The sequence below is a fragment of the Lissotriton vulgaris genome, chromosome 11, assembly GCF_964263255.1.
Source record: "Lissotriton vulgaris chromosome 11, aLisVul1.2, whole genome shotgun sequence".
Taxonomy (NCBI): domain Eukaryota; kingdom Metazoa; phylum Chordata; class Amphibia; order Caudata; family Salamandridae; genus Lissotriton; species Lissotriton vulgaris.
Window position 1 is genome coordinate 543,668,900 of NC_141699.1, and position 12,920 is coordinate 543,681,819.

A 12,920-nucleotide genomic window follows, 5' to 3' on the forward strand; every position below is an offset into this window, starting at 1 on the left:
AAAATCACATGGATTACGTATAGCCACACCATTGGGACTGCTCAATTGACCGGGCTCTGAAGAGAGGCCCTAGTATTTTTCTGTGGGATGAGTGAGAATACGGTCAGAGAGTTCAGCATTCGTCTACAAAATAATTAAACATTCCAGATTTTCAGGATGACCACATTGTAAATGAATTCCATCCATATTTATTGGTGTAAATTGATTTTGTGGGGATATCTTTAACAAATCTCTATGATCTGACTCTCCTAGAACAACATTTGAGGAGGTGGGGTAGGTGACGGTCTTCACTCCTCACCAGCTCCCCACCCCCTCTCCCTGGAACTGTAAGCATTTCGTTTTTAGCTTAAACATGCTTGAGACAGCAGAAAAAAAGTATGTTTCCTCAGTACAATCCATTGTACGTTCATTCACAAGCTAGGGGAGGCAGAACCCCCTATTAGACCCACCCTTGCAAACAGTTACTAGCCTAATAAGGATCTGATTGTAGACATGCTTGCCATTCAATATACTTACCTATTAACTCCTTGTGAAAAGGCAAATCAAATAACAATACATATGTATGGCTTATAACGTCATATACATAATTTTGTTAGGGAGTTCAAAAGTTGTCTAACCCTATCAGCATCAAAAAAGACCTTAGAGACCTTATTTCCACATTCAGTAACTCCTCACACATTTACCCTGGTGGATCTTGAGTGGCCTATTTTTTGTTTCAAATAGGTAAACCAATATAATCGGTCACCAACAAGGAGCCAACTAAGCTAGTGCCACTCATCAAAGAAAATGGTGATGGGTGTCTCCCTTGCTACCAGGATCCAGCGCCTTAATTGCCTGGAGTCCCACTATGGTAAACTATTCGGGGTGTGCTCCACCGCGTGTGTACAGTCAAAAACTTTGCATATCAGGTAAACATGGAGTGGCCTGGAGGGATACACTGCCCATCTTCTGGGCATTCCTGGTTGTTAATATTTGCCAAGTCACTCATTGGCACAGTGTCTCATCTCAGTATTGGTTATAGGCCATGGTGCTCAGCTGAGATCACCCTCCCATCTCATGCATTAGTCTATGGGAAGAATAAATAACATCTGTCCCAGTGCCCCCTGGCCGAGCTCCAGCCTTCATGAGCCTCAAACAAACAAAGCATGAAGCACTGCTCGAATTAATATCACAGTTGAGTCATGGTCCTGGCTCCAGCATCCACGTGCCTCAAACAAAAAAAAAACACAGCTCTGTGAATTTCAGAGCTGAGGATTCATTCCACAGGCTCACAAAACACTACCCTGTGGAACATCAGAGCTGAGGAGTCACACACCTGGCTACAGCCTCCATGAGCCTCAGACAACAAAAGAATCTGTGAAACATCAGAGCTGAGGATTCACACTCTCGGCTCCAGCTTTCACATGTGCCAGTCATCAGTTTAACATCTGAGGTTAGGAAACATACAACTCTAGATGAGAAAGCTAGCAACCTTCTTGTGCCAGTCTCTTGCAGCTTCATTACTGGTACACCAGGCATCTGAGGAGTGTGTGCAGCAAAAATAGATCACTTTCTAACCCACATTATATGGTGGATTTGAGCTGATTTATCTGCTTTTCAGAGTTTGAATGTTGGGCCAGATTAACATGATACTGCACTGCCTCCGCTGTGGCCCTCATTTGAGTACCCATGGTTGTTAGCTAAGCAAAGGTATTTGTCTACTAAGCTCCACATGTTACCCTTTCCTTGTAATACACCTCTCCTCCCAAAGGCAGGAAAGGTTGCTCTTGGAGGCAAGAAGATGGAGATCCTGAATGGGGATGAACGAGGAAACAATAGTTAGTAGGCACTTCTTCCTTTCTTACTTCAGCTACCAGATAAAAGGCCTTGGAATCATTAGGAAGTTGAGCATTCCTTCCTGAAAGACCAGTCTGCCGTTTGCCTTGATCCGTGCCAGAAAAGGTGATCTGGAGAAATTAATAAAAAGACACTTAAAAACACTGCCGGTTTTTATCCCTCCTATGAGATAGGAGGAAGAACCTGCTCTTCACTAACCCTGGGCGTAGGACTACACTACGCTTGCGTAGTTTGCGCAACTACACACTACGCAAATTGCATGTAGCACAGTGCAAAAACGTGTAGGGTAGCGGGCATTTTTTGCTTGCTCGCGGCCCCCAACGTCAAGTTGGTGACCGCAAGCGAGCAAAATAACATCCTGGCGAGACTTTTTTCTCGTTCGCGATCAGCAACATCAAGTTGCCGATCGCGAGCGTGGAAAATAAACCTCCCGGCGAGATTCTCAATGGGGGGAGGTCTGGTTTCTCTTTGCGATTGGTCGCGTATGCTCGCGACAGCACGCAATGAGAAACTACCAGTCCGCGTTGAGAAAGCTGCTGCTCGAGTACAAATCTACTTGAGCAGCAGAAAACGACTGCTTGCACTGTGCAAGATGCGATTTGCAATGATTGCACAGTGTGGACAAGCATCCGGCAATGTGCAATCAGTGCGAACAGCATTTTCCACAGTGCGTAATCATAACTACGCCCAGGGTTATTTCACAGAAATCCAGTTTTGTTTCTTCAGATTTGGACACCAGTTGGAACCCCCTCCCAGGATTGATGAGCAGCCCTTTCCATCATCACACAGTCCCCACTTTGTCCTTGCCTCTGTGATGGATTTTCTTGAATGTTAAACAACCCCTTGGACCCACAAATCCTAAAGAAATGCTTCAGTGGTTGATTATGCTGAATAAGAGACTAGTCGCAAAAGAAATCAATAGGAAACTCAGTCAAGCAAAGCAAATAGGAGCACAATACACAGCACAACAAATATGTGCCGACAGAGTTACGGTTTCTATCGCCTACTCAGGACTCTGCAAATAGGAGGTAACTATGTAAAAGGTTTGATGGACCTGTTCTGTGCAGTCTTTCTGGGGGCCTTCATGTGCCAAGCAACCCTTAGCACTTGTCCACTCCTAGTAAACAATATCTCTTAACTGCGACTGGCCACCTGGTGCATTTCTAACAGCCAAAGCAGTGTGGGTCTCTAGAGAATGCTTGTAGAGACCTGCCAAACATACCAGTAACAACAAACCACTACACAAAAAACATCACAGCATTAGTACAAAAGGGATACCAGATCATTATTTATTTATTTATTTATTTATTGGGCTTTTAAAGCGCGACAGCTACCCAAAAAGGGTTTCCTGGCGCTGAGAGATACTTACCCAATGAGCAGATCATAAAACTCAGAGGAGAGGCAGGAGCCAGTTACTGATTAAAAAGCCATGTTTTAATGGCTTTGCTGAAGTGGATGTAGCGAGTTTCCAAGCGTAAATGCAGAGGGAGAGAGTTCCAAAGCTTGGGGCCCAACAGGGAGAATGATCTTCCCCCCATCCTTGCTCGGCGCACTTTGGGCACACAGAAAAGGACTTGAGATGAGGATCTCAGGCAACGTGCCGGCGTGTAGGATTGTACGAGGGCTTGTAAGTATCTGGGGGCATTACCCCATTTAATTCTGTGCATAAGGCTCAGTGTCTTAAATTTGACCCTGTTTTCAATTCGTAGCCAATGGAGTGCCTGAAGATGACGGACATGCGTTCCATTCTGTGGCACTTGCAGAGCAGTCTTGCAGCAGCATTCTGCACAAGTTGAAGGCGTCTCATGACTGCCTGTGATGACCCCAGGTAGAGGACATTTCCGTAGTCTAAACGGGAGGTGATTAATGCGTTGACCACAGACTTCTGTGTGTCGTCAGGTAAGATCCAGATGATTTTCCTGAGCCACCTCAGGATGGTGAAACAGGTAGATGTTAGGTTGGTGACTTGGGGCTCCATGGTTAGGCCATTATCGATAATAATGCCCAGATTGCGTACTTGGTGCGACGGGGTGGGTAGGGAACCCATTTCAGAGGGCCAGTGTTTTGGGTTCCAGAGATCTTGGTTTGGACCCAGTATTAAACCTCCGTTTTGCTACCATTTAATTTGAGCATATTGTCGCTCATCCAGGTAGCAATATTCCTAAGGCCTGACTGCAGGAGGGAGGAGGAGTCATGGTCTCCATTGGAGAGTGAGAAAACGATCTGCGAATCGTCGGCATAGGCGAACATGTTTAGACCTGCTGCTTCGGCGATCTGGGCGAGAGGGGTTACGTATAGGTTAAAAAGCAAAGGGCTCAACACCGAGCCCTGAGGGACTCCATAGGGGGATAGATGGACATTAGAGGACGCAGTATTGGAAGTGATCTGAAATGTCCTAAGTGTCAGGAAAAATGCTATCCAGTCCAGTGCTTTGCCCCTAATGCCCATGGCAGAGAGCGATTTTAACAGAATGTTGTGGGAGATGGTGTCGAACGCTGCACTGAGGTCAAGTAGAATCAGCGCAGCGGAATCCCCTCTGTCTACCAGTAGGCGAAGATTGTCCATCACGCCAAGCAGTGTCGTCTCTGTCGAAAAGCCAGGGCAGAAACCCGATTGGGAGGGGTGAAGTATGTCATTCACCTCCGTGTACCTGGCAAGGTGACCATGGACATGTTTCTCCAAAACTTTGAAGAAGGCAGGTAGGAGGGATATGGGACGGAAATTGGCCAGCATTTTAGGATCTGCCGATGGTTTCTTAAGCAATGGTGAAATCATGGCATGTTCCACAGGGTTGGGACCTGTGCCGTGGAGAGGGATAGATTCAGAGTCTGGCAGATGATGGAAAGCTGTGGAGTGTCCAAGAGTCTGAGTACGGAAATTGGGAGGGGGTCGATAGGAGAGCCAGATTTTACTTTCCCTAAGATGTCTTGAAGGCCCTGAACATTAATCCCAGGCCAGGATGTAAGTGGCTCATAGGACAGGTCTGGCGGAAGGGAGATGACCTCCTCCTTCGGGTCAAGATCCGGATTCGTCGCGGCTTGTGCCTGGTGCTGTTTGACGATGTCCAGACCAGATCATTAGCTAGCAACATCTTGGAGAATGTGGTACAAAATAGACCTAGCCCTTCTTTCCTTTTGGGGCTGTTCCCTGCATTTTGAAGCATTAAAGCATGGTTCATTTAATTAGTGAGTCTGTCTCTTTGCATACCTTAGTCTGTGTGCTTCAATGTGTACCCTGCTCGTCTCTCTTCATTTGCACTCTTCTTGCTTCCTAACTAGGTTATACATTTCTATGCACAACTCTTTGTGTGGCCATCCAACTATGTAATAACTTCTGAAATTTTCTCTCTATACTGACTCCTTCTGCAACCTCTGACAGTGCCTCTATACATGCAATTCGCTCTGCGCAAGCCCCTTGGTGTGCTTTTCCATGAATAGCTCAGTCCAGTTGACTTTCCCCATACACTCTTTCTGCACACGCATGCTTGTGTCCCTCTGCATGCCTCTCTCTGCATAACTAACCATGCATGTGTGAGTGAGTGTGTAATAACCCCCTTTCTGGAGGCCTCACTCCACATCCAAGCTTCAGCAATTGGGTGCACTGCTCTGCACTTCTCTTTGTGAACACCTTCCTTCCTATGGTATATCCATAGATTTTATGTTTAATGGCTCTAATTATTTTCCTCTTTGGCCCTAGAGCCTCCTCCCCTTTTGCTAACGAGAAATGGTTTTTAGCTATTGTAATTTTCTGACTCCCCACCACTCTAAACTTACAGAACTTGCCCTTTACTTTGGTGGGCTATTTAGGTTTGGTTTTTGTGTAATCATGATCAACATCACTGCTAGCTATGGCAACTAATTCCCTCTGATTCCACTACTAACAGATCAGAGTTATCCATGGGTAGATTTCTTCTGAGAAAACAAGACTTTACTCACTAAAGTGAAAAAGCACTCAATTACATGCTAAAGTTGAGTAGTATGTTACTCAGCATAAAGCGCTTTAACACCTCTTCATGGATAGTAACTGCTAAATGGACAAGTTACTTTTGGTAACCCCTTTTGTACTGGAGACTTTAAGTGCAGATTCCTCACCTTGTGAATTTTCCCAAGCACCAGACTGGATCAGAGAGTGTTGATAGCAATTCCCTTGTGCACCAGTAAGTGTCATCAGCAGCTCCACATTGGGTCCATCCCGCCCTGGATGTGACATTGGGCCACTTTATCTGCGCCACCTCCGTACACTGACGCTGAGCCATACAATGCCTCCTACCAACATGCAAGGCAATTGCTATCAAAATTCTCTGTATCCAGTCTGGCGCGTTGGGAAATTCACAAGGTGAATAATCTGGGTTAGATGTCTCTATCAGAAAATCTTTATTACAACACAAAATGGTACAGTAATGTGTGCTGTGCTACCCTTCAGTGCTCCTTTCCAGGGAGTCACTGCACATACAGCCCATGGGCTAAAAACTGTGCAATATATGGATTGTTCCCTGAATGTTTTCCTATTTTATCACTGGAGTTCTCAACCTCTGCTCACAGTGCAGGAAAAGGAGTGGTCTTCCATGTTCTTGTTACCATATAGTGACCTTATCTCTTTTGTCCACCATTTGACCACAGATAATCCGTAAGGTTGTGCGCAGAATTGCACCCTCTGGAAATGAAGATGACGATGACTTGCAGGAGAATGAAGAGGTGATCATCGAGGGCGCCATGCAGGAGCCACTCGAGCTGGAGGCTGAAGCCGAACAATTCATGAAGTATGCTGTACTGCAGCGGGACAGCCCAGGGAGTAACAAGGTAGGTGTTATTGCTGCCTAGGGTGGTATGACTATATGACATACCATACGCAGTCAATGTATGTACCATATGCAGTCCATGTTAATACAGCAGAGAGTGGTATCACTGTCAGCAGAACCATATGCAGCTAATGCTACTCCAGTCCAATGTGGGGGCACTGGTATGTGCCCTATCATGCACGGCCCATGTTAATAAAAACCAGATGGGTACTAGTTCACTCCAAACCACTGGCAAACCAGACACCAAGGTTGTGAAGGTTATCTTCTCTTTCGACAGTCCATATTAATGCAGCAAGGGGTCACCAAGTGACATATGAAGTCACGGGTCACCAAAATCATGCCACATTTGCATGGCAATGGCTTACACATCGTACGGTTGTAAAGCTTGCCACAGCAGACACTCCCCATGATAACAGCCATGGGACACCAATATCCCCAGAGAAAGTGAACACCAAAAGCATACAGAAACCTAGCATGCTGTACTGTAACAAGCCTAGACAAAACCAAGCATAGGAATTATGCAATCAGCAGCTATTAAGACTGTTAGCACATACGCTGTATCTGGCAGCTTGGCAGTGCCAAGACAGACAGTAGCACATAGGGCTCCCACTGACAGTCCATGGGTACCAAGGGAGGCAGTTCCACAGGCAGCTATCAGTGTTAGTCCAGAAAAGAAAAGTGCCCACCGCACTGAACATACAGAGGTTCTGGCACATGCTGTGAACAAAGCCGTGCATGAAGACATTATTCTCCATTTTAGGACCAATATAGGCTACACTGTAGGGACATATTTTCCAAAGGGCTTGTTGAATAATTTAGTTGTGGGACATGGAAAGTGGACAGGGTTTTATTGTTTGTCTTGCCTTCTGCAGTTTTTTGTTGCTCTCTTTGATACTCTGTGGGCGGTGGGTTTGAGCGTTCTCCTCGCTGCGCCTCCCCTTTCACCCCATGTCATCTCAGCAGCTAAGCTGTCCTGGCTGATTCTTCGTTTCCTATTTTCTCGCCCCTTTTTGTCTGTCTCTTTCTTTTCATCTATGTGTGTGGCTCACCTTGCCTTCTCATCGCCCGGGCCTCGATGCTGGCAGGTGGAGGACGGGCTTGGTGCACTGAGGTCTGAACTCCTGGATAGCCGAAAGGGGGCACAAATAGTGAAGCTAGCCAGCCTAAGAAGTGCGCAGCAGTGAACCCCTCCAGAACAGGGCTCTCTGGAGGTAACACCACCTTTCTACTTCTCGCTTTCTCCTAATTCTGCATATTGAGTTCTTGAATAACTCTCCTTCTTTTGTATTAGCTGCATCAACACATCTGAGTCCTGTATGTGGGCCAAATCCTGGCCAACCAATGACACGTAGAGGGTAGTAACTGGCCCCCTTCCCCAGATTCACCAGTGCTTCCAGTCCTAGCTAGCAAGTGACACTAAATGAGCAGTACTTGCCTCTCCCTCCCTATGGCTGTGATTGCTTGTTTATTATTTATTGTGTGTACATTGGAGCATAACAACTTAGGAATCATTCAAATAAATTGGCAACCTGTCCTTAATTGATTAATTTGACTTGAAAGAGGTGTAACGGTGATGGGGTGATCAGGGAGCTGTATAAGTCAAGGTACATGAAGAGACTGGAGAGAGATCAGAGAATATGGCTGCAGTGCTGCGTAGTATTGCAATTGCTTTGTATGCCCCCTCAGACGTTTTCATTTCCTTTCATGTGTAGGAGTCATGTTCAGTATCAATGTGATAAAATACAAAATGATGACCTTTACAAAGCAGCTCATTTTGCAACTAATATATTGATATTAGTGCACAATTAAGGTAGAACACTTAATTTCCCTTAATATTGAATTGCAGCTTGGGAATGTATAAATATCCGAGCAACCAGATAAGAGAATCTTGATCTGACAGACTCTGCTTTCTAATGTAGAGTTTCAAGCCACAATCCAGAGGGATCGTGTGATCCAGCGGTTGAGCTGCTGCTTTGCTACTGGGGGATTTTAAACTAATTTACATTGTCACTACTTTGTGCATAGAACTTTTGTTGTTGTTAAGAAAAACGTAGAAATTCAGTATGAATAAATATATAACTTACAAGGTAACGTTCAGGCTCCTTTTCTGTCTCATGAGGTGTGGTTCTTGTAAAAGAGTGTGTACCACAGCTTTTGACTCTTCAGCTCGACTTCATATAAATAAAATATTTTTTCAAAATGTATAGTTAAAAAAAAATTTAAAGTTAGACATTTTGAAAAACCAAGGTCATGGTGCTCCTTATTACAGTGCAAGAGAACCTTAACTCAGCACCTGGTCTGGGGTTTGATATTAGGCGGGTCTTGAAAGTGCTCGGTACCAGCAGTCATTACAAAAATACTGACATTAAGAAGTCCCTACCCGGCCAACATTCATGCCCTTAACTTTACATGCAAATACTCAGATCTATTTCTTTTCTTGACAGTGAGTGGTAGGGTAATCCAAGTCAGATGTACAATCCCTATTTACATTTCACGTTTAACTTCATGCTGCACGGTATGTGAGTTGTGTATATGCGAACTGACTTAGCTCTATGTGTCCAGGTGAGTTCAGGGTGCGGTTGCGAGTTCCTTATGAGGTACAATTGAGCGCGCAGTAGTTTAGGATGAATGCATTGCAAGTTTCTCACAGTGCTTGTCGATGGGTCATAAAGATATTCAGGATCCATTCTCATGCTGTCTTGACCACAGTGCAAAGCGATGGTCCTATATGTGCCATTACCGTTCCTCATACCCTGCCTTCCCTGTCATAGTCCTTGCAGCTTGAAGATTATCCCACCCCAAGAGGTAGTCAATAAAATGAATACCATTTAGTCTTTTTTATGTTACTTTCCCTGCCTCCTAACCAAAATAGTTCCTACTTTTTGGAGTCAGGTCTGTTTTTTTACTGTCTCGAACATGGCAGGTGAAGTAGGCATCTATGTCCACTTCAAAGGTTAGGTAAGCCGAATTTATTTTAAATTTAAATCTCAGCCCTGCCATAGTGTGTGAACACATAGCACTGTTCTGCCAGCAGCTCACTTTAATGCTGTAGCAGCAACCGGGGCAATATGGCCGGCACTCATGCCATTCGGAGACCATGCTTAGTTGATTTAAGATGTGCAGTGGGTTGCAATCCCTGGTTTATAAACTAATTCCTGCCCAACGGGATCTTTTACTGTTTAATTAATTAATCAGTCAATTAGTGAAATTGGAAAGTTTGCAGTAATAGTTAAAGCCTTTCTCAGCAGGCTTTACTTGTGATCTGCTGCCACAATGGAGGGATGCAGGGCAACGAGCAGACACTGAAGGGAGGTGCTAGTAAACTTGTCTCCTGACGATTTTTATCTAATAATTGCCAAGGCTGTATGTTCAGCTTTACAAAAGCTGTCAAAGAATGCTGGGGCAGACCAGCCCAATGTGGAAGCTAATGATACAGAGAAACAAAGGAAAACTGGTGCAAGGTGCCCAGCTGGCTGAAGTGATAACCCACATCATATAATGTTTGGAGATTCAGCCTCTAGAACAATGGATGTACCCTAATGACCTATTCCGGTCCTTTGCACCAAGCAATTTGGCTATTTTGAATTTACTTGATACAGCAAATATCGTTCTTAAAGCGTAGCATGAAATGGATAAAATATAACTTCCCAGATTGAGTGGAAACAGATTTACATTTGAAAACTAAAGATCACAATTCCCCCCAGTTGCTTGTTCACTAGTGTGTCATCACTACTAACTACTGAAACACCCCCTCCATTTGAGCAAATTAATAAGAACGAAGAGGGAACATCGAAGAGGGGGTATTCTGCAACCGACTTTGCTTTCAGAGCTGGTACTTATGTAGTCAATGCAACAAAAAAACTTTCAGAATTTATATCAGGTTTTGCTAAGAGATAGCACATACTTTGCTTACCAGCATGGAGCTGACAATGTGATTCCTTTCAGATATTACTTTTGACAGTTTGGGTGCGGTAGCTTCCTCATAAAGTGCAATTACATCTGGAAGGAGAAACCCTTGGGTAAGACCATGGAACCTGGAAATAGAACACATCTCTTTCAATGTACAGAAATTATTTGGCTCTGAGTTAGAAGTCCTGGTCAAAGGTTGGATAAGGATAATACATTTTTACAGTCTTTTAAACAGCAAACCCAAAAACCAAGATCTTTCTTATTTTCAGAAGGCTAGCTGTACTAGAAGCTTCATAGTTGGACCAGTGATTTAGGGGGGGGCTTCCAGCAGAAAAGTCTGGACCTCCAACATTTACCTTGCCTTGTCAACCACACAAGGCATAACTATGCCCAAAAATACTCTCTTCTGGTAGGAGGTCATCTATTATGGTTTGCAGAGCTTTTGAAGAAGCTGCAGGATCAATGAGCAATAGGAGTAGTGTCAGAGGGGAAATAGCCTTTACATTTTGGCGCACACCAAGCTGTGCCTTAATGCGACCCGAGCTATGAATGTGTCTTTACAATGCATTCCTTTACCACACAAATCATTACAATGACTTGCATAAGGAAAGCATCGCTGGACTGATATTGGACTTTAAGTCTAACACTTTCCCTACTGTAGAGCAGACTGAAGTTGGAATAGTAAATGATACTATTCCAAACTTCAGCGATTTCCCAAAGGCAAGCCGTAATGACTTATGTGGTAAAGAAATTTGTTGTTAATATGCATTTGTTGGTAAAGCAGGTGTGGTAAATGGTTGTGTGGTTCTGACATACAACCGTGTCAGAGGTATATGTGAAGGCGTTCAATTAAACACCTCCACAAACATTGTTTTGTCCATCTCTGCTACCAATGATTCAGGAAGTACAAATCTTGAAAGAGAAGAAAGAGAAAAAGACCAAAGAGAAAAAGTTATGTACTCAATACTTTTTGCAGTGTAAAAAGAACAGGAATAACAAGGTCGATAATTGATCTGAAAGGAATGAATTTATTGTTATGCTCAAGAACGTTCATGATGGTGTCTCTGTAGACAATAATCCCTTTAATCTCACCAGGGAATTTTCTGACTACACATGACCTACAAGATGCCTACTTACTTGTAGCTATGCAGCCCTCATGCCAGAAGTATCTCTGGTTTGCTTTAAAGGAAAATCACTTCCAATTTACAGTTCTTCCATTTGCCTTATCAGTGGCATCAAGAGCCTTGACAAAGGTACTAGCGCCAATAGTTGCTTATCTACAGTGTAGAATATTCAAATATTTCCGTACTCGGATGCAGTACTTAATTTGTAAAAGAATATGTGCCAGTGCCCAAAGTTTTGTTCAGAAGCCTTTGGCCGGCAGTATTGAAGGTTTGGATACTGAATGCAAAGGATGCATAGTCTTGATTTCATCTCAGGCTCTTTTTCTCACTCTTTTTGGTACTTTTTCATCCCTGCTCTCTCATTCTGTCATTCTGTCTTTCTGTATTTCTCTTCCTCCTTATTTCCCCTTTTTGTGCCTTTCTCTTACTCTGGATCTAAGTGTGATGCCGATAAATAAGTGCTAGTCCACAAAAATAAGTGCCAGTGGGCCCCACCTGCAACTATCAGCTCAAATTAAGCACTTCTTGATGACTGGCTAATTTGTGATAATTTGATCAAGGCCAAACAACCAGAGTGTGCAAAGTACTTCAAGAGTTAGGATTTCTTCTTAACAGGAAACAGTCCTAGTTTCAGCCAGTGCAGGATTGTTTGTTCAAAGGGCATGTTTCTTACCAGTTTTCAAGAGGGTCTTTCTTCCCAAAGAGAGGATGATCACTCTGCAGAATCAGCTCCATTCTCTATTGAGCAAGAACTTTGTCTTGGTGGAGCAGCTTCTTCGAGCCCACGGTTACGTTTGCAGTGACAGCATTAGTCGCATGGGCCAGATGCACCTAAAGCCATTAGTACAGCATCTGTTTAAATTCTGGGTTCCAGCGAGTCGGGATATTACATCCTCAATGCCTCTGTCAGAAGCCTAGAGGGGAAAATTGGCCTTGTGACAAGAATCGTTTGCACAAAGACTTTTCTCTAGTATCCCAGAATCCAACATTAATAACTATAGATGTCAATGCAGTAGGTAGGGGCAGTACCGTAACCTTAAAATTCTAGGGCAAGTGTCCCAAAGAAACACTGGTTCTAATCGAACAGGCAGGAGCTGTCTGCAATACTCCTAGCCGTAAAGGAATGTTCCCCTCTAACCCAGAGTAAATCTTTGTTAAACCAGACAATCACACTGCCAAATGTTTCATAAGCCAGGAAGTGGGGACAGAGAGCATACACCTAGCCCAGAAGGCACAAGAAATCTGGATATGGG

The 12,920-nt window shown here is 44.1% G+C and overlaps 1 protein-coding gene across 11 annotated transcripts in view; it reads left to right on the plus strand.

Annotated features, from left to right (window-relative positions):
* ANK1 (ankyrin 1) overlaps window positions 1-12,920 on the plus strand; it is a 1,037,654-nt gene that overhangs the window by 975,766 nt on the left and 48,968 nt on the right. For 9 of the 11 annotated variants that reach the window (XM_086943597.1, XM_086943588.1, XM_086943590.1 and 6 more), the window contains 2 exons: window positions 6,456-6,635; window positions 7,720-7,845. In XM_086943597.1, the coding sequence (XP_086799723.1) occupies window positions 6,456-6,635; window positions 7,720-7,818 (279 nt within the window). In that variant the 3' untranslated portion in view covers window positions 7,819-7,845. The remainder of the gene's footprint in view (window positions 1-6,455; window positions 6,636-7,719; window positions 7,846-12,920) is intronic. The other 2 variants (XM_086943592.1, XM_086943595.1) reach the window with 1 other exon arrangement.